We start from the raw sequence: 27,372 nt of genomic DNA, 5'->3' as shown, positions 1-27,372 counted from the left end.
CTTTCTAAATATCAATAAAATAAAATTTTAAAAAGTATTCATTTTATTGCCCAGCTGGTGTGGCTCAGCAGTTGAGTGTCACCCTTTGAACTAGGAGGTCACAGTTTGATTCTCGGTCAGAACACATGCCCAGGTTGCAGGCTCCATCTTCAATATGGGGTGTGCAGGAGGCAGCCAATCAGTGACTCCCTCTTATCATTGACGTTTCTACCTCTCTATCCCTCTCCCTTACTTTCTGAAACCAATAAAAGTATATACTGTTTTCTTTTTTTTCTGTCCAGAACCCTCCCATATAAACACACAAAGGCACCTCTCTGCAACCCTCCCACCCAGGGAAACCACTATCCTAACTTTTTAAAAAATCTTTATTGTTGAAAGTATTACTTATGTCCCCTTATTCTCCCACTGACTCCTTCTAGCCCGCCCCCGCCCCCATCTTCACCACCCTATTTTCTGTGTCCATGGGTTATGCAGATATATATGCATACAAGTTGTTTGGTTGATCATTTTCCACCCACCCACCCACCCTCCCCTGCCTTCCCTCTGAGATTCAGCAGTCTGTTATATGTTTCTATGTCTGGATCTATTTGTTCATCAGATCCCACATATGAGTGAAATCATGTGATACTTGTCTTTCTCTGATTGGCTTATTTCATTTAGCATAATACACTCTGTGTCCCTCCACACTCTCTCAAAGGCTAACAGATCCTTCTTTTTTACTGCTGCATAGTATTCTGTGGTGTAAATGTGCCACAGCTTTTTAAAAAATATATATTTATTGATTTCAGAGAGAAAGGGATAGGGAGAGAGAGAACCATCAATGATGAGAATCATTGATTGGCTGCATCCTGCATGCCATACACTGGGGACTGAGCCCACAAACCAGGCATGTCCCCTGACCAGGAATCCAACTGTGACCTCCTGGTTCATAGGTTGACGCTCAACCACTGAACCACGCTGGCTGGGAGTACCACAGCTTTTGTATCCACTCATCTACTGATGGGCACTTGGGCTGTTTCCAAATCTTAGCTATTGTAAATTGTGCTGCTATGAACACAGGAGCACATACATTCTTTCTGATTGGTGTTTTTGGTTTCTTAGGATATATTCCTAGAAGTGGGATCACTGGGTCAAATGGCAGTTCCATATTTAATTTTTTTAGGAAACTCCATACTGTTTTCCATAATGGCTGTACCCATCAGTCAGCATTCCCACCATCAGTGTACCAGGGTTCCGTTTTCTCCACATTCTCACCAGCACTTGTCATTTGTTGATTTGTTGATGGTATCCATTTTGACAGGTGTGAGGTTTAATTTGCATTGTAGCTTTAATTTGCACCTCTCAGATGATCCGTGACTTTGAGCATTTTTTCATGTCTCTTGCCATCTGTATGTCCTCTTTGGAGAAGTGTCTATTTAGGGTCTTTGCCTTTTAATTGGACTGGCTGTCTTCCTTTTGTTAAGTTGTATAAGTTCCTGATATATTTTGTTATTAACCCTTTATCAGATGTATCATTGCCAAGTATGTTCTCCTAAACGGTGGGCTCCCTTTTAGTTTTGTTGATGGCTTCTTTTGCTGTGCAGAAGGCTTTTATTTTTATACTAGAGGCCCGGTGCATGAAATTCATGCACAGGGGTGGGGGGATTGTCCCTCAGCCCAGCCTGCACCCTCTCCAACCTGGGAACCCTTGAGGGATGTCCAATTGCCCATTTAGGCCCGATCCCAGTCAGACATCCCTCTCACAATCCGGGACTGTTGGCTCCCAATCACTCACCTGCCTGCCTGCCTCTAACTGGTTCTGCCTGCCAGCCTGATCACCCCCTAACCACTGCCCTGCCAACCTGATTGACGCCTAACTGCTCCCCTGCCAGCCCGGTCGCCCCTAACTGTCCTCCCCTGCCGGCCCGGCCCCCCCACAACTGCCCTCCCCTGCAGGCCTGGTCCCCCCCACAACTGCCCTCCCTTTCAGGCCTGGTCCCTCCCAACTATCCTCCCCTGCCAGCCATCTTTGACCACATGGGGGCGGCCATCTTGTGTTGGAGTGATGGTCAATTTGCATATTACCTCTTTATTAGATAGGATAGTCCCATTTGTTTATTTTCTCCTTAGTTTCCTTTGCCCTAGGACAGTGGTCGGCAAACTCATTAGTCAACAGAGCCAAATATCAACAGTACAACGAATAATATTTCTTTTGAGAGCCAAATTTTTTAAACTTAAACTATATAGGTAGGTACATTGTTATTAACTTAATTAGGGTACTCCTAAGCCACACTCAAGGAGCCAAAGAGCCGCATGTGGCTCATGAGCCGCAGTTTGCCGACCATGGCCCTAGGAGATGTATCTGTAAACATATTGGTGAGAGGGATGTGTGATATTTTGCTGCCTATGGCTTCTTCTAGGATGTTTATGGTTTCCCAACTTACACTTAAGTCTTTTATCCATTTTGAGTTTATTCTTGTGTATGGTGTAAGTTGGCAGTCTAGTTTCTTTTTCCTTCTTTTTTGTTGAATGTATCTGTCCCATTTTCCCAACACCATTTATTGAAGAGACTCCATTATATGTTCTTGCTTGCTTTGTCAAATATTAATTCAGCGTAAAGGCTGGGATCCACTTCTTGGGTCTCTATACTGTTCCATTGATCTTTATGCCTGTTCTGGTGCCAGTACCAGGCTGTTTTGATTACAGTAGCTTTATAGTATAACCTGATACCTGGTATTGTGATTCCTCCAATTTTGTTCTTCATTCTCAAGATTGCTGCAGATATTCAGGGTCTTTTTGGTTCCATATAAATTTTTAGAGCATTTGTTCTAGATCTGTGAAATGTGCTGTTGGTATTTTAATAGGGATTGCACTGAATCTGTAGATTTCATTGGGTAGTTTGGGCATTTTAATAATGCTAATTTTACCAATCCATGAACATGGTGTATTCTCCCACTTGTTTATATCTTCTCCTAACTCTTTTTCCAATGTCCTGTAGTTTCCTAAGTACAGGTCTTTTACCTCCTTGGTTAAGTTTATTCCTTAATTTTTTTGTTGCAACGGTAAATGGAATTGTTTAATGTTTAAGTTTCTCTTTCTGAGAATTCATTATTGGTGTATAAAAAAGCTATCAATTTTTGCGTGCTGATTTTGTATCCTGCTACATTGCTGAATTCATTTATTAAATCTAGTAGTTTTGCCCTAGCCAGTTTAGCTCAATGGATAGAATGTCAGCCTGCAGACTGAAGGGTCCTGGTTCGATTCCAGTCAAGGGCACATGTCCAGGTTGTGGCTCGATCCCCAGTGGGAGGCATGCAGAAGGCAGCCAATCAGTGATTCTCTCTCATTGATGTTTCTATCTCTCTATCTCTCTCTTTCTCCCTTCCTCTCTGAAATCAATAAAAATATATTAAAATTAATTAATTAAAATAACCCTATTCTTGAAAAAAAAATCTAGTAGTTTTTGGTGGAATCTTTAGGGTTTTTTATGTAAAATATGTTGTCTGTGAATAATGAGAGCTTTACTTCCTCCTTTCCAGTTTGGATGCCTTTTATTTCTTCTTCCTGTCTGATCACAGTGGCTAGGAGTTCCAGTACTATGTTGAATAAGAGTGGAGAAAGCGGACATCCCTGTCTTGTTCCTGTTCTTAGGGGAAATGGTTTTAATTTTTGCTCATTGAATATGATATTCTCTTTAGGTTTGTCATATATGGCCTTTATTATGTTGAGATATGTTCCCTCTATTCCCACTTTGCTGAGAGTTTTTATAAAAAACTAGAGGTCCAGTGCACTAAATTCATACATGGATGCGGTCCCTAGGCCTGGCCAGAAATCGAGGCGCAAGCATCTGACGTGAAAGGGCAGGTCTCAGCTGGCCTCTGGGCCCCAGGGCCCCTGCGCACCCCCCCAAGCCTGAGTCATGGTCCCTGAGTCCCCATACGGAGATGCTGCGAGCACAAGCCGGATGCCACGAGCCAGGGTGCAGGTGGGCCTCTGGTCAGCTCGGTGGCACTGCATGGAAGCCAGGTGGGCAGGACGCTCTCCTGGCTGTCCTCACAGACCAGCTCCTGTACAAACCCACAGGGAGCCCAACCGGCCCCTACGGTCCCAGTGGCTGCAGCCCAGCTCACCCAGAAGCCCATGGGGCTGGCAGCGCCTCCACTGCCACCCATTGCCAGGACCTCGTCGCTGACGCCTGCCATGTTCCGCTCCACCCCCTGGTGGTCAGCACACATCATAGCGAGTGGTTGAACTCCCAGACGAGGGGACAATTTGTATATTAGGCTTTTATTATATAGGATATCTTCCACTGATTTCAGAGAGGAAGGGAGAGGGAGAGGTAGAAACATCAATGATGAGAGAGAATCATGGATCGGCCACCTCCTGCACACCCTACACTGGGTATCGAGACCACAACCTGGGCATGTGCCCTGACAAGGAGTCAAACCTTGACCCCCTAAGTCATAGGTGGATGTTCAACCACTGAGCTACGCCCACCAGGCTCTCGTTCTCATTTTAAAGGAGAGATAATTAACACTCCAGAGGTTGACTTGCCCAAAACAGTGAAGTTATGCAGTGGCAGAATTGGGGGGAGGGAGAGGGACTGGTTCTAAACATGCACTCATGAGTCATCTGTGTTAATCGGTTCAACCAGCGGGTGGGTGGACATACACCGTCTCTGGCTCTTCAAGTGGCATTTCCTCAAAGCCCTCAGATTCCCCACATGACCCCCCACCCTCCCTACCTGCCATCGGAGCTGAGGAGGGTGGAGGATGAGAAGGGCCATCTGCAGTTCACCTGGGAGGGGATGTAGGAGGGGGAGGGAGGGGCAGAGCTGGGAGCACCACAGACCCTGGGTGGGAGTTAGAGGCAGCGATCTGGATGCTGACCACCCTGTCTCAGCATCTCAGAAGCGGTTCTTTCTCTGGAAGCACCGCAAGCATTGCCTTAGGCCACGGGACTTGGGGCTGGCCTGGCCATTCTGTTCTGTGGTGCGGGGCCCTCTCTGTTCTAGAAACTGGAGTTGGGGACTGGATTCGGACCACCTGGGCAAGCCCTTTGCATTGGACCCTGAGCCCTTTTGTGTCACGAATGACCCGGGTTTTGGGCACAGCTGACCTGTTTGTCCACAAGGGGGCTTAATTTTCCTAGTTTTCAACGTTTGCTTTTCATAAATACTGCATATTGTTTTTTGTACCAAAAATAAAACCATTTGCTTGTTTCCAATATGTACGTCATCACTGAAGAGAGCTTGCGGGGAGGGGGGAGGGTGAGGCGGGGCAGGAGGGAGGTTGGGGGAAGAAACATGGAGGGATGAGGGCAGCGAGATGGGAATGACCCATCGCCTGGAAGTCGTGGTGGGAGGCTGGTCATGAACATTCCACATCCCTTGTGTGGAGCTCAAACTAAGGTCTGGGTTTTACAGTCAGACCCTCAAAATGGAGGGGATCTGATCCCAGGCCCCGCACTGACAGCTGCCAGAGACCCTGCCTTCCCAGGGGCCTGGCCAAGCATGGGCCCCCTCCCCCCTCATGCTCTGGCTTCCCTCCAGCACCCCAAAGCCGCCACCTTGGCTGCCACAGTTTCCATTGTCTCCCCATCGTCCTGGAGGAGAGTACTGTCGCCTCCTGCTGTCTCCCTGCTCCCTCTTCCCCCTCAGTCTGCTCCTGACACAGAAGCCAGAGGGTCTGTCCCCACTGCATCAGCCCAGCGGGTCCTCACCTACAGCCCCAGTGCCTCCCCCGGCACTCAGGGGACGCCAGATTCTCACAAAAACTCGATCTCTGCAGAATGTGCCCCCTGACCCAGCCTGGACCCCCTTCCACTCGGCCTCTTGCTCATCCTGCTGCCCTTCGTGGGCTGTCCCCTCTGCCCAATGCCTTTCTCCAGGCATCCACCTGGCTCTCCTCCATCCCATCCACTTTCCCTCAGTGAGCCTCCCTTTGCCCCTCCCCTCACGGAGCCCCTATGTGGCTTCATTCCCATGTTTTCATGGTGCCTGTGCCCGCTAATGGCTGCAACTTATGTCTGTCCGAGGCTGTTTCCTCCCTGCACCCCCGCCCTCTCCTGGCGGAACACATGCTCAGTAGGACAGGGCAGCTGGCTCCCTGCTGCTCTGCAAGCACCCGGGTATCACCTAGGACACAGCGGGCGCTTAATCAGTGATACAGGTTGAGTAAGATGCTCAGGCAGCTTTAGGTGTAAAGGCCGTTGGAAGGCAGACTCACTCGGAGCTGAGGGCCGGTGAGCTCTCGGAGCAGCGCTCAGGGCGGGGCCGTAGGAGCCAGGTGTTTGTTTTCTCACAAGAAGGTGGAACAAAGAGAATGAAAAAGGAGCAGTGTGTGTTTTCCCTCAACTACTTAAAAGCTGATGTTCACATTCCATTCTTAAAATATGAATAGAAACCCTTAGATCAACACTGTGAGGTGGGTTCTGGGATTATCTGAGATTCAGTGGAGAATATGCGGCCTTCGCCCACCATAAGGACAGTGCTTAGTAACATCCAGATTTTAATGCTGTGATTTGTGCACTGGTGGGGTGTGTGGCCTGTGGGGATCAGCCCGCTGTGGGCGTGCTGCTCATCTGTCAGCCCAGCTGTGGGAGGGCACTGACCACCAGGGGGCAGCTCCTGCGTTGAGGTCTGCTTCTTGGTGGTCAGTGTGCATCATAGTAACTGATCGACCAGTTGTTCTGGTCATTCCACCATTCGGTCACTGGGCTTTTATTATATAGGACTAGAGGCCCGATGCACAAAATTCGGGCAAGAATAGGCCTTCCTTCCCCCGGCTGCCGCACCGGCTTCCCTCCGGCCACTAGCAGACACCCTGGACCTGGGCTTCCCTCGCAGCCCCAGCTTTGTCCAGAAGGACATCCAGAAGGACATCTGGTCTAATTAGCATATTATACTTTTATTATTATAGATAAGTGTTGGAATTTGTCAAATGCTTTTTCTGCATCTATTGATATTATGTGACTATTGTCTTTCAGTTTGTTTATGTGATGTATCATGCTTACTGATCTGCAAATATTGTACCAGACTTGCATCCCTGGAATAAATCCTACTTGGTCATGGTGTATGATCTGTTTAATATATTGCTGGATCCTATTTGCTAATATTTTGTTGAGGATTTTAGCATCTATGTTCATCAGGGATATTGGCCTGTAATTTTCTTTTTTGTAGTGTCTTTATCTGTTTTGTTTTGTGATTTTATATATATAATATATATGTTATTGATTTCAGAGAGGGAGTGAGAGGGAGAGATAGAAATATCAATGATGAGAGAGAATCATTGACTGGCTGCCTCCTGCAAGCCCCCTACTGGAGATCGAGCCCGCAACCCAGGCATGTGCCCTTGACTAGAATCAAACCCAGGAACCTTCAATCTGCAGGCCAACACTCTAGCCCTGAGCCAAACCAGCCAGGGCTATCTGGTTTTAGAAATAGATTAACGCTGGCCTCATAAAAAGAGTTTGAAAGTGTTCCTTCCTCTTGGAAATTTTGGAGTATGGGTGTTAGTTCTCCTTTGAATGTTTGGTAAAACTCCCCTGTGAAGCCATTAGGACAAGGGCTTTTGTTTCCTGGGAGTTTTTTGATTACTGCTTCTATTTCCTCAGTTGTTATTGGCCTATTCAGGTTTTCTGATTCCTCCTGATTCAGTTTTGGAAGATTGTATTTTTCTAGGAATTTGTCTATTTCATCCACAATGTCCAGCTTGTTGGGATATAGTTGTTCATAGTATTTTCTTATAATCCATTGCATTTCTATGGTGTCAGAGGTTACTTCTCCACTTTTGTTTCTGGTTTTATTTGTGCCCTCTCTGTGTCTTGATGAGTCTGGATAACGGTTCATCAATTTTGTTTATCTTTTCAAAGAACCAGGTCTTGATTTCATTGATTTTCTTTTTTTTTAGTCTCTATGTCATTAATTTCTGCTCGAATCTTTGTTGTTGTTGTCATTGTTTTTAATCCTCACCTGTGTATATATTTCCATTGATTTTTAGAGAGTGGAAGGGAGGAGAGAGAGAAAGAAACATCAATGTGAGAAAGACACACAGATTTTTGCCTCCCCCTGGGGATCAAGCTTGCAACCCAAGTATGTGCTGTTGACCAGGATCGAACCCAGGACCCGTCAGTCCACAGACTGACGTTCTATCCACTGAGCCAAATCAGCAAGGGCTACTCTAATCTTTATTATTTCCTTCCTTCTACTTATTCTGGGCTTTTCTTATTGTTCTCTTTCTAATGCTTTAAGACATAGGTTTAAATAGATTACTATTAATTTTTCTTGCTTTTTGAGGTAGGCCTATAGTGTTTTGAACTTCCCTCTCAGGATTGCTTTTGCTGTGTCCCAGAGATTTTGGGTTGTTGTGTCTTCATTTTCATTTGTTTCCAGGAAGTGTTTTATTTCTTTCTTGATCTCATTGGTAAGCCATTCATTGTTTAATAACATGCCATTTAACCTCCATGCGTTTGAATGTTTTTGAGTGTTTTTACTATAGTTGATTTATAATTTCCACTGTGATCTGAGAAGATGCTTGATATAATTTCAATCTTCTTAAACTTGTAGATACTTGTTTTGTGTGGTCTATTTTTGTGAATGACCCATGAGAAGAATGTATATTCAGCATCTTTGGGGTGAAATGTTCTATAAATGTCAATTAAATCTATCTAATCCAGTTGTTCTCAACCTTCTGGCCCTTTAAATACAGTTCCTCATGTTGTGACCCAACCATAAAATTATTTTTGTTGCTACTTCATAACTGTAATGTTGCTACTGCTATGAATTATAATGTAAATATCTGATATGTAGGATGGTCTTAGGCGACCCCTGTGAAAGGGTCATTCGACGCCAAAGGGTCGCAACCCACAGGTTGAGAACTGCTGATCTAATCCAATGTGTCATTCAGAGTCACTGTTTCCTTAATTTTTTTTTTTCTGCAAGATCTATCTAGTGAAGTCAGCAGGGTGTTAAAGTCCCCTACCATGAGGGTATTGTTGTCAATCTCTCCCTTGGAAGTCCTCTAGAAGTTTTTATATATGTAAGTACTGCTAAATTAGATGCATATACATTTACCAGGGTTATATCCTCTTGCTGGATCAATCCCTTTAGTATTATGTAGGGACCTTTGTTGTCTCTTGTGATGGCCTTCATTTTGAAGTCTATTTTGTCAGATATGAGTATTGTTATTCCAAATTTATTTGTTTCCATTTACATGGAAAAATTTTTCCCATCCCTTCACTTTCATCCTGTGTTAGTCTTTTGTTCTGAGGTGGGTCTCTTGTAGACAGCATATAATTGAGTCATGTTTTTGTATCCACTTAGCGACTCTATATCTTTTGATTAGAGCATTTAATCCATTTACATTTCAGGTTATTATTGATAGGTACTTATTTATGCCATTTTTTATTCTGTATTAGAGGCCCGGTGCACGAATTCATGCACCAGTGAGGTCCCTTGGCCTGGCCTGCGGGATCGGGCGAAAACCGGCTCTCCGACACCCTCCAAGCGGTCCCAGATTGCAAGAGGGTGCAGGCCAGGCCAAGGGACCCCACCAGTGTACAATTGGGGCCGGGGAGAGACATGAGAGGTTGGTCAGAGGGGGATGGGGGACCGCAGGAGGGCTCCAGGGCGTGTCCAGCCTGTCTCACTCAGTCCCGATCAGCCAGACCCCAGCAGGAAGCTAACCTACTAGTCTGCCCCCTGGTGGTCAGTGTATGTCATAGCAAGTGGTTGAGCGGCCTTAGCATATCATTAGCATATTACATTTTGATTGGTTGAACCGATGACTGGACGACCAGACACTTAGCATATTAGACTTTTATTATATAGGATGCCTACGTTTTTCTCTCTACTTCTTCTCATTACAGCAGTCCCTTTAGCATTTCTTGTAGAGCTGGTTGGGTAGTGATAAACTCCTTTAGTCTTTTTTTCATCTGGAAGCTCTTTATTTCACCATCTATTTTGAATGATAGCCTTGCTGGATATAGTAATCTTGGTTTCTGATCCTTGCTTTTCATTACCTTGAGTATTTTATGCCATTCTCTTCTGCCTATAGACTTTCTGATGAGAAATCAGCAGAGCTTTATAGGAGCTCCTTTATAGGTAACTGTTTGCTTTTCTCTTGCTGCCTTTAAGATTCTTTGTCTTTAATTTTTGGCATTTTAATTATGATGTGTCTGGGTGTTGGTCTGTTTGGGTTCTTCTTGCTTGGGACTCTCTGTGCCTCCTTGAGTTGTGTGACTTTTTCCTTCACCAAGTTAGGGAAGTTTTCTGCCATTATTTCTTCAAACACATTCTCTATGCCTTGCTCACTTTCTTCCCCTTCTGGCACACCTATTATGCAAATATTGTTATGTTTCATGCTGTCCCACAGCTCCCTAAAGCTGTCCTGTGGTTTTTTGTTTTGCTTTGTTTTTTCCTTTTTGGTTCTCTGATTGCATAATTTTTCTACCCTATCTTATTATTCGCTGATCCAATCTTCAGTATCCCCTAATCTGCTGTGTATTCCTTCCATTGTGTTCTTTATTAGTGCTATGTCATTCTTCATACTTACTCTATCTTTTCTCATGCTGTTGAGCATCTTTGCCATCATTATTCTGAACTCTATGTCTGATAAATTTATCTTTCATTTCATTTAGCTCTTCTTCTAGAGCAGTGGTCGGCAAACTGGCCCCTTGAGTGTGGCTCTTCCACAAAATACCATGTGCGGGCGCGCACATACAGTGCGATTGAAACTTCGTGGCCCATGCCATGAGGCCAAAGAGCCACATGTGGCTCGCGAGCCGCAGTTTGCTGATCACTGTTCTAGAGAAATCTCTTGTTCTTTCATTTGGGGGTTGTTTTTTCGTCTCCCTATTTTGGCTGCCTGTTTGAGTTTGTGACTATGTATTAGGTAGATTTGCTATGCCTCCCAATCTCTAGTGTAGGACAGCATCAAATGCTGTTTCTGACTGATAAGACCAGGCAAAGACTGAAAGCCTCCAGAGACCCTCCTCTGCCTCTAGACCAGGGGTGGGCAAACTTTTTGACTCGAGGGCCACAATGGGTTCTTAAACTGGACCGGAGGGCCGGAACAAAAGCATGGATGGAGTATTTGTGTGAACTAATATAAATTCAAAGTAAACATCATTACATAAAAGGGTACGGTCTTTTTTTTTTTAGTTTTATTCATTTCAAATGGGCCGGATCCGGCCCGTGGGCCGTAGTTTGCCCACGGCTGCTCTAGACTGATTAGATTCAATCTTGAGTGGCCTAAGGCAATGGTCCACAGGTGGGGTGAGAGGTTTCCAAACAGGGTGGGGCAACTGCTTCTGCATAGAAGCTAATTGTTATTCTCAGTCTCTTAATGGGCCTCAGAAACTCGACAGCATTGGGTAAGGGGTTTTCCAATAGGGTGGGGTAATTGTCTTCCCACCAGGCAAACTGACTAAATAGCAAATGTCTGTCTTAGAAAAATGTCCTCCACAGCATGAGAGAATGACTCAGCATAGGAAACCAGGGTGTCTGCCCTCCGAGGTCTAACCCCAGGGCCCCCAACCCTGGCTTCTGCTCACAAAGCTCCAGTGTACCCTGCCCTTCCTTTGCCAGAGCACCAGGTGAGTGGCTGCACACAAAATTTTGTGAGTTGGCCCTTAAGAGGATGCCCGTGTTTCTACCAGTCTCTCCCTGGCAGACAGTAACCCTGCTGCTTTTCACAGCCAGATGTTATGTGGGTACCTTTCTCAGTTCTGGTGCTCTCTGTTGGGGGACCAGCTTGGGGTTTAGACCCCAGACTTCCCAGTGGCAACCCCCCACAGCTGAGATATTGCTTCAGCTGCTGTCTGTGGGAGCCTGGCCAGGCCTTTTGCGCCTCTGCTCTTCCTACCAGTCTCTATGCAGTCTCTACTTTCCATCCTTGGTTATCAGGGTTCACTCCAGCTAGTCTTCAGTTGATTATTCAGGATGGTTTTTTGTACTTTAGTTGTAATTACAGTTTGGTCCTGGGAGCATGTCTGTGTAGCATCCACTTACTCCACGACCATTTTTCATCTTTTTCAAAAAAAATATTTTTTAAAAGTTCCTTTTATTATATACTAGAGGCCCAGTGCATGAAATCACGCGCAGGTAGGGTCCCTAGTCTTAGCCTGTGATCAGGGCCATCTTCCGCCCGCTTGCCATTCTGGAGTCCTACCCCGCCACCACCACCCACGCCGGTTCCCCATCTGGTGATCCATCGGAGCCTGTGGGCCAGGGGGAGGGACCAAGAGGTCTGCCTTCCACCTGCTCACCAGTCTCCAGTCCCGCCCTGCCACCACCCACCCAAGTTCCTTGTGCTTCCCCGTTCGCCATCCGGCAATTGGAGCCTGTGACCCTGGGGGAGGGACCAAGAAGCCGGCCGTTTGGCCCGCTCCCCAGTCCCCAGTCCCACCCCAGTTCCCCGTGGTTCCCTGTTCACCATCTGGCAATAGGAGCCTGCAGGCCAGGATGGAGGGACCAAGAGGTGGTCAATGCACCTCATAGCAAGTGTCTAGCGGTCATTCTGGTCGTTACACCATTATGGTTGCTGGGCTTTTATTATATAGGATTTCTAATAAAGTTTTTTGTGGCAACTATCACATTGCCAGTAAAAATATCGAATTCAAAAAACAATGTGCTTTGCTTCATCTACAAAGGATATAATAATGTTAGCTATGTAATCTTGGCTACTACCATTGTTCTACTTTGACATGTAAATTTGCTGTTAGTTGTTGAATATAAAGCTTTAATTGACTTTGTATTCCTGGATTTAACTGATAGATTCTGATCCAAATTATAGATAGCTCTTCAGTTTTACACTTATCTTTATCACCTACAAATAAGTGCCTCCTGTGTACTCAATATGTACATACAAGGGACTGAGCAACAAGAATGAATGATATTACTGCACTTCAAAATGGGCATTCATATCTATTGAAGAACAAGTTTATAACCTTTTTGGGGGGAAATTTAGCAACCTCTACCAAAATTTGAACTTGCATCCCCAAATATACAAAATAATGTTACATACACAAAGATATATATATATATATAAAGGATGTTATTGTTTTCAAAAGGAAATAAAACTGAACAGAATATTGATGTCAGTCAATACTTGACTGATTAATAAATTTATGAAAAATAATACTTTGTGATCATTAAGAAGAATAAGGTAGATACAGAGGTGATAAGTTGAAAAGTAGTCTATGACATTTAGTTTTTTTAAAATGTCCAGAATAGTTTTTTCAATAAATGGCTCTACAGCACTTGGTCATCCATACACACACAAAAAATGATTTTGGACTCCTACCTCACAGAATACACAAATATTAACTCAAAATGAATCAAAGACCTAAATACAAGAGCTGAAACTTTAAAACACTTTAAAAGAAAACATAACAATAAATCTTTGTAAACTTGGACTAGGTAATGATTTTTTTTTTTAGTTATGACTGACTATAAAAGCAAAAGGGATAAAAAGAAAAATTAACAAACTGGATTACTTAAAAATAAAAAGAATGTTTTCACATCAAATGACACCATCAAGAAAGTGAAAAGACAATCTACAGACTGAGAAATAATATTTGCAAATCATTTAGCTGATAGGGATTTGTATCCAGAATATATAAAGAACTCTTACAACTAAGCAATAAAAAGGCAAATAACCCAATAAAAATGAACGAAGTAAAAGAATAGACATATCTCTAAAGACTTAGGAATGGCCAATAAGCACAGGAAAAAATGCTAATTATTCATCACTACAGAAATGCAAATCAAAACCAAAATGAGAGTTCAAGAGAAAACCAAGATGGCAGCATAGGTAAACACCTGTTACTCACTGCTCCCCACAACCATATCAAAATTACAACTAAAATACAGAACCATTATTCAGAACCCTCTGAAAGCTGGCTGAATGGGAAGTCCTACAACTAGAGATGCAAAGAAGAAAGTACATTGAAACTGGTAGGAGGGACAGAGGCCTGGTACCAGCTGGTCTGACACCTATGTGTGCCTTTGTTTCATTTGGGATGGATATCATCTCTGCAGAGGCCACCCATGAGGAGCAAGGGGTCTAAGCCCCACATCAGGCTCCCAGTCCAGGGTTCCAGAGTTGGGGAGAGAAGTCCCTGCAACTATGGGTTGTAAAAACCAGTGGGAATTGTGGTTGAGTGACATGAAGGCTACAGGAGAGCCAGGTGTTCCATTTAAAGTTGCTGGCGCAAGACTCCCAGCACCAGGTGACTTTGGGGGATCCAGACACATACAGGGAGGAACTAGATTGTCTGTCATCGGGGCAGGAACTCAGGGGCAGCTTTGTCCCAGACAGGGGCTGCTCGCAGGGGTCACTGTTCCTGTGCTGGGACCTCCCCTGTCGCAGGGCTAACTGGCAGCCATATATGAGTCTCCATCAACATCCAGCTCCACCCTGGGGATTCCCTGAGACCCCGCCCCATCCAATTTGCAGCCCCACCCAAGCTATTTATTTACAGCAGCTTTTCCATATGAATAGCCTGTCCTGGCTCAGGCTTCAAACTTTGTTAAAATCTCTCAAACAAGCTACAGCTGGTGACAGCATGCCCCAAACTTATCAATAAAAGGCCCAAACCAGGCACTAGCATCAGCCCACCTTGCTTCACAGCTGAGCCTCGCCTGGGCACCTCCAAGCCCAATACAATTAACAAATAGCAGCCATCTGCAGATCCTTCTGTAGTTCTTGCCGGGTAGCCCCAGGTAGTGGGTGACTTTGCACCTCCCACTAGAACAGTAGTTCTCAACGTTGGCTGCACATTAGAATCACCTGGGACATTTTTTAAAATCCTGATTCCTGGGCCTCATCCTCCGGAAAATCTGTTTCTTATGGGGTGGGGCCACAACATTAATAACAAAGAAACAGAATTTCCGGAGGATGAGGCCCAGGAATCAGGATTTTAAAAAGATTCCCAGGTGATTCTAATGTGCAGCCAACGTTGAGAACCACTGCACTAGAGCCTAGAGCAGCCGTGGGCAAACTACGGCCGAGGGCCAGATCCGGCCCGTTTGAAATGAATAAAACTAAAAAAAAAAAAGACCGTACCCTTTTATGTAATGATGTTTACTTTGAATTTATATTAGTTCACACAAACACTCCATCCATGCTTTTGTTCCGGCCCTCTGGTCCAGTTTAAGAACCCATTGTGGCCCTTGAGTCAAAAAGTTTGCCCACCCCCGGCCTAGAGCCAGTGCACCCGCAGGACAGTTTCAGACCATAACAGATTACAACTCTACACATCCACAAGCAACACACTCAAGAGGCAGACTCAGCGAGCACCAAAGCCCCACAGAAACAACTCCTCCTCCATAGGAGTATATCTTGCATAGCAGCTCTCCCACTGTAGTCGAGCTGGTCCTCACAGCTAATTGGCCTGGAAGTCAACTCCTCCCAGTGACACCAACAGCAAATAAGGTGCAACTTCCAGACTGTGCACACAGCCTACACAGTGCCAAGCTCAGGTGACTGGGAAGATTGAGCCACTGGGCCTCCTACAGGACACCTACTACACAAGGCCACTCTACCAATTCTAGGAGACATAGCCACTCTACCTAATACCTAGAATCGAACACAGGGAAGCAGCCAAAATGTGGAGACAAAGAAACATGTCACAAATGGAACCAAGCAAACTACTGGATACAGAGTTCAAAACCATGGTTATACGGTTACTCAAGGATCTTCATGAGACTTTCAAGGATCTTAGTGAGAATGTCAAAGACATGAAAAGGAGCAGTCAGAAATTAAGCATACACTAACTGAAATAAAGAATAATTTACAGGGATTCAACAGTAGAAGATGCTGAAAATCAAATCAGAGATTTGGAATATGAGGAAGCAAAAAATACCCAATCAGAAGAGCAAAAAGAAAAAATAATCCAAAAATATGAATAAAGAGCCAGGCTCATCAAGAAACAAAGAGAGAGGACACAAATAAATAAAATCAGAAATGAAAGTGAAGTAACCACTGACATCACGGAAATACAAAAGATTATAAGAAAATACTGTGAAGCCCTAACCGGTTTGGCTCAGTGGATAGAGCGTCAGCCTGCGGACTCAAGGGTCCCAGGTTCGATTCCGGTCAAGGGCATGTACCTTGGTTGTGGGCACATCCCCAGTAGGGAGTGTGCAGGAGGCAACTGATCGATGTTTCTCTCTCACTGATGTTTCTAACTCTCTATCCCTCTCCCTTCCTCTCTGTAAAAAAATCAATAAAATATATTTTTAAAAAGGAAAGAAAATACTATGAACAACTATATGCCAACAAGCTGGACAATGTGGATGAAATAGACAAACTCCTAGAAAAATACAATCTCCCAAAACTGAATCAGGAAGAAAGAAAAAAACTGAATAGGCCAATAACAATTGATGAAATAGAAGCAGTAATAAAAAGGAAAACAAAAACAAAAACAAAAAACAAAAAACCTCCCACCGAACAAAAGCCCAGGTCCGGACGGCTTTACAGGGGAGTTTCACCAAACATTCAAAGAAGAACTAACACCTATACTCCTCAAACTATTTCAGGAAATCCAAGAGAAAGGAACACTTCCAAACTCTTTTTATGAGGCCAGCATTATCCTAATTCCAAAACCAGATAAAGACACTACAAAGAAAGAGAATTACAGGCCAATATCCCTGATGAACACAGATGCTAAAATCCTCAACAAAATGCAAATCGGATCAAGCAATATATTAAAAAGATCATACACCATGACCAAGTAGGATTTATTCCAGGGATGCAAAGCTGGTACAATATTCACAAATCAATAAATGTGACACATCACATAAACAAATTGAAAAACAAAAATCACATGATCATATCAATAGGTGAGGAGAAAGCATTCGGCAAAATCCAACACCCATTTTTGATAAAAACTCTCAGTAAAGTGGGAATATAGGGAGCATATCTCAACATGATAAAGGCCATATATGACAAACCTACAGCCAACATCATACTCAATGGGCAAAAACTAAAACCATTTCCCCTAATAACAGGAACAAGACAGGGATGCCCACTTTCACCACTCCTGTTCGACATTGTACTGGAAATGCTAGATATAGCGATCAGACAAGAAGAAGAAATAAAAGGCATCCAAATTGGAAATGAAGAAGTAAAACTGTCCTTATTTGCAGATGACATGATATTGTACATAGAAAACCCCAAAGACTCCATCAAAAAACTACTAGACTTAATAAATGAATTCGGCAATGTAGCAGGATACAAAATTAACACCCAGAAATCTATGGCTTTTTATACACCAATAATGAACTCACAGACAGAGAAACTAAAAAAAAATCCCATTTACCATTGCACCAAAAAAATTAAGATACCTAGGAATAAACTTAACTAAGGAGGTAAAAGACTTGTACTTCGAAAACTACAGGACGTTGAAAAAAAAATAGAGGAAGACATAAACAAATGGAAGAATATACCGTGTTCATGAACTGGTAGAATCAACATCATTAAAATGCCCACACTACCCAAAGCAATCTATAGATTCAATGCAATCCCCATTAACATACCAACGGCATATTTCACAGACCTAGGACAAACTCTCCAAAAATTCATATGGAATAAAAAAAGACCTGAATAGCCACAGCAATCTTGAGAAAGAAGAACAAAATTGGAGGGATCATAATAAGAGACATCAAGCTATATTACAAAGCCACTGTGCTCAAAACTGCCTGGTAGTGGCACAAGAACAGACATATAGATCAAAGGAACTGAACAGAGAACCCAGAAATCGACTCAAACCATTATGCTCAGTTAATATTTGACAAAGGAGACAAGCACATACTAGTACAATGGAGTCAAGATAGTCTCTTCAATAAATGGTGCTGGGAAAATTGGACATATACATGCAAAAAAAATCAAACTAGACCACCAACTTACACCATATACAAAAATAAACTCAAAATGGATAAAGGACTTAAACATAAGACAGGAAACCATGAAAATCTTAGAAGAATCCATAGGCAGCAAAATATCAGACATATGTCATAGCAATATCTTTACTGATACTACTCCTAGGGCAATGTAAACTAAGGAGAAAATAAACAAATGGGACTAGACCAAAATACAAAGCTTCTGCACAGTAAAAGAAACCATCAACAAAACAATAAGAAAGCCCAATGCGTGGAAGAATATATTTGCCAATGTTATCACCAATAATGGTTTAATCTCAAAATTTACAGGGAACTCATACAACTTAACAAAAGGAAGATAAACAATCCAAACAAAAATGGGCAAAGGACCTAAATAGACACTTTTCGAAAGAGGACATACAGAAGGCCAAAAGACATATGAAAACATGCTCAAAGTTACTAATCATCTGAGAGATGCAAATCAAAATGACAATGAGGTACCATCTCACACCTGTCAGAATGGCTGTCATCAACAAATCAGCAAATGACAAGTGCTGAAGAGGATGCGGAGAAAAGGGAACCCTCCTGCACCGCTGGTGGGAATGCAGACTGGTGCAGCCACTGTGGAAAACAATATGGAATTTCCTCAAAAAAGTAAAAATGGAACTTCCATTTGACCCAGTGATCCCACTTCTAGGAATATATCCCAAGAAATCAAAAACACCAATCAGAAAGGATATATGTACCTTTTTCAGAGCAGCACAATTTATAATAGCTAAGATTTGGAAACAGCCTAAGTGCCCATCTGCAGATGGGTGGATTAAAAAACAGTGGTACATCTACACAGTGGAATATTATGCTGCTGTAAAAAAGAAGGAACTCTTACCATTTGCAACAGCATGGATGAACCTTTAGAGCAGTGGTTCTCAACCTCCATAATGCCACGACCCTTTAATACAGTTCATGCTGTGGTGATTCCCAATCATAAAATTATTTTCATTGCTACTTCATAACTGTAATTTTGCTACTGTTATGAATCATAATGTAAATATCTGATATGCAGGATGTATTTTCATTGTTATAAATTGAACATAATTAAAGCATAGCGATTAATCACACAAAAAATGTAATTATATATGTGTTTTCCGATGGTCTTAGGCAACCCCTGTGAAAGGGTCGTTAGACCCCCAAAGGGGTCGCGACCCACAGGTTGAGATCCACTGCTTTAGAGCATTATGCTAAGTGAATCAGGCCTAAGTTGGCAGTTGGACATCGCTCTCAGAGTCTGGGAACCCTTGCTCCGTACCACCCGCCTGCTCGCTGCTCCTTAGTACTCCGGAAGCCCGGTTTCTGGCTGAGTGGTGAACCCCCTATGGGAGCACACTGACCACCAGGTGGCAGCTCCTGTGTTGAGCATGTCCCCTGGTGGTCAGTGCACATCATAGCAACCGGTTGTTCTGGTCATTCCGCCGTAATGGTCGCTTATGCTTTTATTATATAGATGTCCAGAATAGGAAAACCTATAGAAACCTAAAGCAGATTAGTGGTTGCCTTGGGCTAGCAGTGGGGAAGGGGTAGAGGGAATAATTGTAAATAGAAAGTTTTATTTGGGAGGGGGGTGATAGTAATGTTCTAAGATTACATTTTGGCCCAGCAGGTGTGGCTGAGAGGTTGAGTGTCAACCTATGAACCAGGAGGTCAGAGTTCAATTCTGGACAGGAAACATCCTGCAGTTGAGGGTTCAATCCCCAGTGTGGGGCATGCAGGAGGCAGCCAATCAATGATTCTCTCTCTTCACTGATGTTTCTATCTCTCTCTCCCTCTGCCTTCCACTCTGAAATAAAATTTTTTAAAAAAAGATTAGATTGCCGAAACCGGTTTGGCTCAGTGGATAGAGCGTCGGCCTGTGGACTGAAAGGTCCCGGGTTCAATTCCGGTCAAGGGCATGTGCTTGGGTTGCGGGCACATCCCCAGTGGGAGATGTGCAAGAGGCAGCTGATCGATGTTTCTCTCTCATCGATGTTTCTGACTATCTCTCTCCCTTCCTCTCTGTAAAAAATCAATAAAATATATTAAAAAAAAAAGATTAGATTTTGGTAATAGTTGCAAAACTTTGCAAATTTGCTAAGAACTATTGAATTGCACACTTAAAATGTTTTCATGTTGCAATACAGCTCCATTTAGTGAGTAACTACTGTGTGGCAGAAACTACATGAAATGCTTTACATATTATTTCATCTAATTCTCACAATAAACCTATAATCCCATTTTACAGAGGTATCTGAAACTCAAAGATGAAGCTATTTGCTGAAGGTCACAGGGCTCATTAGTGAAAGGTCTAGAATTCAATCACAAGTGTCACTCACCACCTCAGCAAGCTAAACTGCATCACTGACCACATATATTCAAATGGTCAGCAGATAGTATGGAATTTCATTATCATGGTATTTTACTATGTCTGCCAAGAACCTTTCCCATAAAAATGCCAGTTCATCGGGTATTTTTATTATTTTTTTAAATCCTCACTGGAGGGCATGGTTAGAGAGAGGGAGGAGCGGATGGAGGGAGGAAGGTAAAGAAAGGGGCAGGGGCCTTAGTTGGTTTGGCTCAGTGGATAAAGCATTGGACTGCGGGACTGGAGGGTCCCGGGTTCGATTATGGTCAGGGGAACATGCTCGGATTGTGGGCTCGATCCCCAGTGGGGAGGCGTGTAGGAGGCAGTCGATCAATGATGCTCTCTCATCATTGATGTTTTTGTCTCTCTCTCCCTCTCCCTTCCTCTCTGAAATTAATAAAAATATATTTTTAAAAAAGGGACAGGAAAAGGAGAGGAAAAGGGAGAGGGAAAGAGAGAGAGAGAAACATAGATGTGAGAGAAACATTGATCAGTTGCCTTCTGCAACCCAGGTATGTGCCCTGACCAGGAATCAAACCAGCAACTTTTTGTTGCACAGCAAGACACTCAACCAAGCCACTCACGCCAGACCATCTGGTATTTTTAGGTAGCAGAATTTCCAAGCTAGTAAATTGATTTTGAAGAAGCCCTTGGAAGGAATTGATTACAGTATATATAGTGAGAAAGTCATCAGGTTTCACTGTGTCGGTTGGAGCAATAGCTATTAATAAAGTAACTGTCCCTAAGTTAATTGACAAGTAGATTCACCTTGTCCAATCCCCAAATGAGACACTGAGAATACATCTGGTTGGAACAAAACATTTCTTCTGGGGAGAAGCACACAAAGATCACATTAGAACTGCCACAGAAAGACTCCTTTGAAATCCATTCTTCCTCATCTTCGGAGAAACGTTAGTATTCTAGGCTCATCTGTCTTCAACTTGGATGACTTCACAATCTGAAACTGAAGTTGAGGAATGAAAATCCATTTCCTAAGAAGTCCATTTAGTAGAGGCAGTCAGAAAGAAGAAAAATTGCTTGGGGAGAGAAAGGCAATGAGAAGGAAAAGTTAGCAACCTATTAGATTGATAAGATCATTCATTTGGCCCCAAAGAATGCAGCAAGGAAAATTCCTTCAGAGTGAACCTTTTCTTCATTTTGCATGTTCCACATAGAAAACACAAAAAACGTTATTTTAAGTGAACCAAACAGGAAGGGTATTTAAAATGTTTGATTTGATCCAGAAGTTAAAAAAATCTATTCTGTATAGATTACACAGAATCTAAGTTCATTCCACCTATTTGCCTGATTCTCTCTCTTGCATTTTCCCTTCTCTTTCTTGCATAAAGATTAAATTCCATTCTTTTGCCTAACAACACCAAATAAATGTTTCCACTTCCTTTCCATTGGATGAAATTAATGGGCATTTGTACTTCACTAAAATGTCTGATTTCTTCACTGCTGTCCCTAAAAATAATTAGAGTGCAGTCAGTATCAGTTGTTATCATTTACATGAACAAATGGCATCCAAAATATCTGGATTAGATATTTTGATAATATGTGAGAAAAAAAGAGGAGACCAGAAGTCAAAAGCTGATTTTTACTTTTCACTACACCATTTACTTGTATGTGACCTTAGGTATATCGCACCCTTTCTGGGCCTTAATTTCCCCGTTTTTAAAATAAAGGTAATAACACCATCCCTTCTCTCTTCAGAGTTATGAAGTTAAAAAGAGATCAAATACATGAAAGCACTATAAATGCTGCAAAGGATACACAAATGTAAGCCATTATTGTTGATCATTTTACCTGGACAGATCTCCCCTTTTTATAAACATTACTCAGTCAAAACACTCCTCTCTGCTTTGCTTCTGGCTTGCATGACATATCAAATCACTGTAACAAAATTACACTAGGTTTCAATGGAGAAACAAGTCAATTCTCTATCAAACTTGTTTCATTCTAAAACTAAAATTAAAGGCAAACTGTTTATTTATTGACGTTTTTTCCTGAAAAACTAAATAGAGTGATTTATTTTTACAGAAGCCTGTTTGGAAAATAATTCTTGTTTTCTTCTTATAGCCCTATTTTCTCTACATTAATTATCATAGGAAAAAAAACGTGCAGCAACTATGCCCTGGCTGGTGTGGTTCAGTAGTTAGGGTGTCCGTCAGTGCACCAAAGATTCAATTGCCAGTCAAGGGCACATGCCTGGGTTGCAATTTCCATCCCAGCTCCAGTCCAGGTGGTGTGGGAGGCAACCAATCGATGTGTCTTTCTCACATCAAAGTCTCTCTCTCTCTCTTCCCCATCCTTCTTCCACTCTCTCTAAAAAAACAATCAATGGAAAAAATGTCCTTGGGTGGGGATTAACAATAACAACAAACTTGCAACAACTATGATTCATATTTTTAAAAAAATAGATCTTGCCCAGGATTAAAGTAGCTATAGACTTTAGACCAGGGGTGGGCAAACTTGTTGACTCGAGGGCCACAATGGGTTCTTAAACTGGACCGGAGGGCCGGAACAAAAGCATGGATGGAGTGTTTGTGTGAACTAATATAAATTCAAAGTAAACATCATTACATAAAAGGGTACGGTCTTTTTTTTTAGTTTTATTCAGCCCGGCCCGCGGGCTGTAGTTTGCCCACGGCTGCTTTAGACTATTATATCCTACCTAAAACTCAAAAATCATCAAATTTTAAGTCTGGAAAGGATTATTTAACACATAGAATATTTCTGGAAGGCCCCCTAAGAAACCTACCAATGAATGAAGTAGGTGACATGGAGACAATGAAAAAAGACATAATTTTCACTTAATATAATTTTGTACTTTTTGAAATTTGAGCCATGTGCAGCGGCGCATATATATAATTTTATTAATTCTTTATAAATCACCGAGCGAATCTGAAGAAGCCCTCATTTTTCAGAGGAGAAAACTGAAACCAAACAAGGGCATAAGCTGCTCAAGATCACACCACTAGAGAGAGAAAAAGTTGGGCCTGGAACTCAGGAACCCAGTAGAAGCTTCCAGTGTTTTGTCCCTTACCATAATGCCATGTGGTAAAACAGCAAATGCTGCCCTGACCGGTTTGGCTCAATGGACAGAGCATCAGCCTGTGGAGTGAAGGGTCCTGGGTTCGATTCTGGTCAAGGGCTCATGGCCAGGTTGCGGGCTCGGTCCCCAGTACTGGGCGTGCAGGAGGCAGCCGATCAATGATTCTCTCTCATCATTGAGGTTTCTCTCTCTCTCCTCTCTGAAATCAATAAAAATATATTAAAAACAGCAGTGCCATCTTATACAAAATAAAAATATTCCTATAACCCTTTTCAGAATTGTGGTCCTCCAGAGCAGCGGTTGCCAACCAGTGGTCTGCAGACCACTGGTGGTCCGTGAGGTCCGAAAGGTTGGCGACCACTCCTCCAGAGGTCCTGGGACTTGTGACATAGTGCTCATCATGAATGTTTTCACAGAATTTCTAAGGCAAAGGGACAGAGATGACAATCCCATTATCAAGACTCGCACCAAGTATTAAGTGAGTGGATAAAGACAGAACATCAATCAGCATGTGGGTACTATGTCTCTCAGACAAAGTGAATTTAAGCTTAACCAGGCCAGGAAAATGTTACAGCTTTCATTACTATAAACAGTAAGGATGACTGATGAGGCCGAATAGAATTAGAAGGACAAAGAGCTTATTCCAGGGAATTTACTCAGAAAAAATAAAGCAAAAGCAGATGACAGGAAATTCGAGTTTGAAAGAAGTCTTACTTCCACCGTGGAACTACTCTCAAATAGGAGAACTAAGGGAATTATGAAGGCCCCTTCTAGTCCTAAAATCCTCAAAGAGGCAAGGCAGCTTCCACTCCTCCTCAGAGCAATTCAAGCATACTTTTCTTCCCTCTTGGTAAGAAAAAACAACCTTTTGTTTCAATGGGCACAAATTCAGGGAAACAGCAGAGTTTCCATAGGACGGAATAAGGGAAGCCAGAAATGAAAACTATTCCAAAAATGTTTGAGTTTGTCTGCTTAGACAGAAGATTCTTGGAAGAAAGGAAATTTACTTCAGGGATTATTCTTTCCTTTCTAGGTCTGTATGTAGCCTTCACTATTGGAGAAATACATGCATGCTAGACATTATTAGGTCTTTACTATACCTTTTGATATTTGCCAAACATACTGCAGTCATGTATTAGTTAGTCTAAAAACACTGGGTAAGGTCTGTTTGCCAACCAGTTGCTCTGATGAAACATTTAAGAAAGGGAGAATATGAAAGGATAACAAGCCTGGCCAAGATATAACCTCCAGCCACTACTACTGCTCATATTTCTAATGAGAAATCATGGCATAGGGATAAACCACAAAGGTTTTTTTTAGTCAACTCTGGGTCACAAGGTCACCCACTCTGAGAAGTGTCTCTCACCACATCTACAATCCTTGATCAGGAACAAAAGGCCAGAGAGAGCTCAAATTCTAGCACCAGCCAACCGCTGTCATCTCTAGGGAATCTATATCAAATGCCTAGCCTCATCAAAGGTACTCAGAGTATTGTTTCAAATTCCATCTCCAATTTTCACTAAATAATTCAGGCATAGGAAAATATTTGAAGTTTACTTGTTAATAATTTTTCTACTTTGTTGAAAAGAAATCTGCCTCATGGTAAAACAGTCACATAATTCAAAAAAGAAAAAAAATCACAAGAAACTTAAAAGTCAGATATTATACTTCACATTAAAAAGGTATTAATGTCAAAAGCTCTAGCCATGTATTTCATGAAAAACATTAAACACACAACCTGGAGCCAATAAAGCATGAGACATTCCACGCCCTCTGAACAACAGATGAGTTAAACAGTAATAGAGGCTGCACTAATATTACCTAGGGCAGGAGAAACATTTGGTGACTCACAAATTCCCCTTTGATGTCAATGTCTAAATTAAAGAGCTGGTTTCTTTGGGAAGAAAAAAAGGGGAGAACTTTAAAATTATCCATTTAAACTTCAGACCCCGTATATTAGCCATTCTCAATTTCAAAGTCAATTCCATTTTTCCCCCCCAAAATCATGAGTCATATCAAACATATGGTACCCGTGAAATGTATTGCCTTAAATTTATTCAACTAATTAAGATTTATTGAGTGCCTACAACCGAACAAAGACCATCTGAATTCAATGAAGATGCTCAATTTTAACTTTACCTACTCCTAACACCTCCATATTTATATTTGTAAATGTAGACTTTCTCCCGGCCTGAAAAAAAAGTTCAGTGAGCAAATTTCACAGAACGCAGTTATCACATAAAGAAAACTGATGAAAGAGGGAAAATAGGTGCCTCCTCCGTGACAATGATTTTTTGTTTGTGTTTTTGTTTTTAATCCTTACCCGAGGATAATTTTTCCATTGATTTTTAGAGAGAGTTAAAGGGAGGAAGGGGGAAAAGAGAGAGAGAAACATCTATACGAGAAAAAGACATGCACACGCCCCCACCAGGGCCGGGATGGAACCTGCAACCCAGGTACGTGCCCTTAACTAGGAATCAAACCTGCGACCCTTCGGTGTGCAAGGCCAATGTTCTAAACACACCACTCAGGGCTCCCGACAACGTTTTTAAACGGTTTAGAATTGTTTACCTACCTGCTACTCTAAATATCTGACTAAATCCTTACGCACTAAATGTTTGTGTGTGTGTGGTTTTGTTTTGTTTTGTTTTGTTTTTGCCGTGGTATGGAATAAAAAGAGGGGGATACTGTCGGTGTGTATGATTTGAATCTTCAGACAATGCCAAAGTTTTAAGCCAATGATTTCACGCCGCTCCCCATTAACTTTTCATTAACCTGGCAAACAACTGACAGGCTGAGATTTCGGATCGTTTTATTTCTGGCAGAGGGAGAAAAAGGGACATGGCCGAGAAAGGGGAGCACAGACAAGGGGGACGGTGTGTTGCAAATAAGACAGCTAAGCTTGAATAAGAGATAATTACTACAAAGCAAATAGCAGCAAAAGAATACTTTTGCATTTTCGGCCCATTAAAGCAATGGCATTAGAGCAAATTGTTAAGTACCACCCGCAACCTTCCGCTTCGAGGACCCAGGAAAAGACTTCTACCAATCTGTCATGACTGTCCGAGGCGGTGCGTGAAGCACAGGACCGGCGCGTTTAGAGAAAGCGAGGCCCACAGAGGGCAAGACGAGCTCGAAACGAAAACTCCAAGACTTTCCCAAGCAGGAACTGAAGTCCCTGATCCCGGGGCAGGATGCTGAGCCGCCGCTCCCCACCGCCACCCTGGGAAAAGGGGGGTTCTCCGTGTCAGAGGAGCGAGGGGGCTCCAAATCAGCCCCCCCCCTCCCCTACCTGAGCCCACCGCCCTCCCTTCAGAGAGCCCGAGAGGACCGCCCTGTCTAGCTTCTGTCCTCTTCCCCGCTCAAGACGAGACCAGCCATGCCCCTCGCTGACCTGTCCCCGCTGGGTCCGAGGCGGCAGCGCGACGCCTCCATTCCCGCCGCTCAGAAAGTAGCCGCCACCAACCAGATTCCCGACTCCGCGGCTGGGATGCCAAGCCTGGCGCGTGTCCGGGCCCCGCCCCCTGGAAACCGCACCCCGCACTGTTGCCACCGCCAATTGGCCCACGGACCAGCCGCTCCTCTCCCATTGGCTCTTCCCGCCGTCCGGCGTGGCGGGGTGGGGTTCTAAGGGGCGTAGGAACTCCGAGTCGGAGGCGCCTGCGCCCGAGCGGGGATGACGCTCGAGGGCTGGGTGCCTGGACCACTGTGCGGGCGGGGACCGAGGATGCTTCCCCGCTGGGAAGCAAGTGGGTCAGAGGAGCCGCCCAGCCCCCACAAACTGAGCGGCCTCCCCGCACCCCCGTGGTGTGTACACAGACCCCCGAGAGGGAGGTCTGTAATATTAGAACTTACAGAACTTACAAAAGTTAAGTTTAATTTATAGCATTCCAAGGTCAAAGTTGTTTCCACATTGGGTTTGCATTTCTAAGAAGGCTAGAACTGGGCACAAGCTAGGAGGGCAGAGCTTTGCACTGGGGCTGGGTCAGCCTCCATTCGCTGTGACCCTGAACATGGTTCATTGCTTGTGCTTTAAATTCCCATCTATACAATAAA

General features: G+C 43.3%; 1 protein-coding gene across 4 annotated transcripts in view; it reads right to left on the bottom strand.

The window, feature by feature from the left end:
- Positions 1–26,831, bottom strand: part of TULP3 (TUB like protein 3) — a 98,439-nt gene extending 71,608 nt beyond the window's left edge. For all 4 annotated transcript variants that reach the window (XM_036301710.1, XM_036301712.1, XM_036301715.1 and 1 more), the window contains exon 1: positions 26,711–26,831. In XM_036301710.1, the coding sequence (XP_036157603.1) occupies positions 26,711–26,751 (41 nt within the window). In that variant the 5' untranslated portion in view covers positions 26,752–26,831. The remainder of the gene's footprint in view (positions 1–26,710) is intronic.
- Positions 26,832–27,372: the final 541 nt, after the last annotated feature.

The sequence above is a fragment of the Myotis myotis genome, unplaced genomic scaffold, assembly GCF_014108235.1.
Source record: "Myotis myotis isolate mMyoMyo1 unplaced genomic scaffold, mMyoMyo1.p scaffold_m19_p_3, whole genome shotgun sequence".
Lineage (NCBI taxonomy): Eukaryota > Metazoa > Chordata > Mammalia > Chiroptera > Vespertilionidae > Myotis > Myotis myotis.
Note: the sequence above shows the minus strand (reverse complement) of the source record. Positions and strands in the feature narration are given on the sequence as shown.